The sequence below is a fragment of the Herpailurus yagouaroundi genome, unplaced genomic scaffold (assembly GCF_014898765.1).
Source record: "Herpailurus yagouaroundi ecotype Mexico unplaced genomic scaffold, PumYag 64742, whole genome shotgun sequence".
Taxonomy (NCBI): domain Eukaryota; kingdom Metazoa; phylum Chordata; class Mammalia; order Carnivora; family Felidae; genus Herpailurus; species Herpailurus yagouaroundi.
Genome location: NW_024418015.1, coordinates 1 through 2669, shown reverse-complemented (window position 1 = coordinate 2669; position 2669 = coordinate 1). Strand labels below are relative to the sequence as shown.

The following is a 2669-nucleotide window of genomic DNA, read 5'->3' as shown; positions in this document are numbered from 1 at the left end:
CCAGGTTTTCTACAACAACAAGGGTTATCACAGCATGCCCACCTACCTCAACAGCCTCAATAACGCTATTCTGCGTGCCAACCTGCCCAGGAGCAAGGGCAACCCGGCAGCCTATGGTGAGCCTGGCTGGGCTGGGCTGGGTTGGGGGCCGGGCAGGGTGGGCATGGAGCAGGTCCCTGAGGCTGCCCTCCCCTGTCTGCAGGCATCACCGTCACCAACCACCCCATGAACAAAACAAGTGCCAGCCTCTCCCTGGATTACCTGTATGTATGCAGGCGGGTGGGGGGGGGGGACGAGGTGCGGGTGCTGGGCAGGGCTGATGGCTGCCTTGCCCCCAGGCTGCAGGGCACAGATGTGGTCATCGCCATCTTCATCATCGTGGCCATGTCCTTCGTGCCAGCCAGCTTCGTGGTCTTCCTGGTGGCCGAGAAGTCGACCAAAGCCAAGCACCTACAGTTTGTCAGTGGCTGCAACCCCGTCATCTACTGGCTGGCCAACTACGTGTGGGACATGGTGTGCTCCTCCTGCATGGCTGAGGGGGGCTCCCTCTGCCCCTAGACCCCTGCCGTCCCCTCCCCCCGTCTCCGGCCAGGCCCACTGGTTCTGGCCCCAGCACCCCCCCAGCCCCACTCCTGGACCCCTCACCCCTGCTCCTGGGCCCTCACCTGCCACTCTTGCTCTGGTAGCTTAACTACCTGGTCCCAGCCACCTGCTGCGTCATCATCCTGTTCGTGTTCGACTTACCGGCCTACACGTCACCCACCAACTTCCCCGCCGTGCTCTCTCTCTTCCTGCTCTATGGGTAAGGGGGAGGGGGCCGGGAGGAGGGCCTGGGGTGGGGGCGGGCTCCCCGTGACCGCCTCCTGCCCGCCTGCCCGCAGGTGGTCTATCACCCCCATCATGTACCCGGCCTCCTTCTGGTTCGAGGTGCCCAGCTCCGCCTACGTGTTTCTCATCGTCATCAACCTCTTCATTGGCATCACGGCCACCGTGGCTACTTTCCTGCTGCAGCTCTTTGAGCATGACAAGGTGGGGCAGCGGGGTGGCCGGGCGTGGTGGGCAGCAGGGCCGAGGCTGTGCCCGTGACCCCCCGTCACCCTCCAGGACTTGAAGGTTGTCAACAGTTACCTGAAAAGCTGCTTTCTCATCTTCCCCAACTACAACCTGGGCCACGGGCTCATGGAAATGGCGTATAACGAATACATCAACGAGTACTACGCCAAGATTGGTGAGCGGGGTGGGTGGGGGTGCGGAGGGGGGTCCGGCCTGGCCCAGAGATTGAGGGTTCAGGCGTGAAGGACATGGCCGCCGGGGGCGCGGGCACAGGCCCTGAGCCGGCTGCCCCACAGGCCAGTTTGACAAGATGAAGTCTCCATTCGAGTGGGACATCGTCACCAGGGGGCTGGTGGCCATGACGGTCGAAGGCTTCGTGGGCTTCTTCCTCACCATCATGTGCCAGTACAACTTCCTGCGGCAGCCACAGTGAGTGGGGGAGTGCAGGGAGATGTGGGGGCCAGTGGCCGGCCGGGCACTGCCCGTCTCCCTGCCGTGGCCACAGAAAGTTGGGGAGCACTGGGTGATGACTCCGCCACCCTGTCCCCACAGGCGAATGCCAGTGTCTACCAAACCTGTGGAGGATGATGTGGATGTGGCCAGCGAGCGGCAGCGAGTGCTGCGGGGGGACGCTGACAATGACATGGTCAAGATTGAGAACCTGACCAAGGTGGGCCCTGGGCTTGTGAGATAGAGGCCCGGTTGGGCGGGGCCCAGGGGGCGGTGTGGTTCAGGGGCCGGCCAGCCCGACTGGCAGCCCGGATGGGTGGGCTGACCCTTCCCTTCCACCAGGTGTACAAGTCCCGGAAGATAGGCCGCATCCTGGCTGTGGATCGCCTGTGCCTCGGCGTGCGTCCTGGCGAGTGCTTTGGCCTCCTGGGCGTGAACGGCGCGGGCAAGACCAGCACCTTCAAGATGCTGACGGGTGACGAGAGCACGACAGGGGGCGAGGCCTTTGTCAACGGGCACAGGTGCGGGCGGGCGGGCGGGCGCCTGGGCGGGTGGGGTGACTGCGGCCGCCGGTGCTGATGGCACTGTGTCCCCAGTGTGCTCAAGGAGCTGCTCCAGGTACAGCAGAGTCTGGGGTACTGCCCGCAATTCGACGCCCTGTTCGACGAGCTCACAGCCCGGGAGCACCTGCAGCTGTACACGCGGCTCCGTGGCATTCCCTGGAAGGACGAGGCCCGGGTGAGGGTCGCCCAAGGGGGGCGGGGCGTGGTGGGCAAGAGGGGCAGGCCCTGACGCCAGTCCTCGTCCCCAGGTGGTGAAGTGGGCCCTGGAGAAGCTGGAGCTGAGCAAGTACGCCGACAAGCCGGCCGGCACCTACAGCGGGGGCAACAAACGCAAGCTGTCCACGGCCATTGCGCTCATCGGGTACCCGGCCTTCATCTTCCTGGTGAGCCGGGGCGGGAGGCGGCCGGCCGGGCCAGGCGGGGTAGACGGGCCGCAGCCGCTGAGCCTGGCGCCGCCCGCCCCCAGGATGAGCCCACCACCGGCATGGACCCGAAGGCCCGGCGCTTCCTCTGGAACCTCATCCTCGACCTCATCAAGACGGGGCGCTCGGTGGTGCTGACGTCGCACAGGTGCGCCCCCACCCCGGCGCGCCCCGCCCCCGC

At 65.9% G+C, this 2669-nt stretch overlaps 1 protein-coding gene across 1 annotated transcript; it reads left to right on the top strand.

Annotated features, from left to right (window-relative positions):
* Positions 1-6: 6 nt before the first annotated feature.
* Positions 7-2661, top strand: LOC121024434 (ATP-binding cassette sub-family A member 2-like; the record flags this gene model as incomplete). The annotated part of the gene is made up of 12 exons (XM_040466655.1): positions 7-116; positions 203-263; positions 339-513; positions 687-802; positions 882-1029; positions 1105-1228; positions 1350-1482; positions 1606-1723; positions 1846-2024; positions 2100-2241; positions 2315-2449; positions 2533-2661. Coding segments are annotated over exons 1-12 (1542 nt in total), but the record flags the coding sequence as incomplete, so codon positions are not given.
* Positions 2662-2669: the final 8 nt, after the last annotated feature.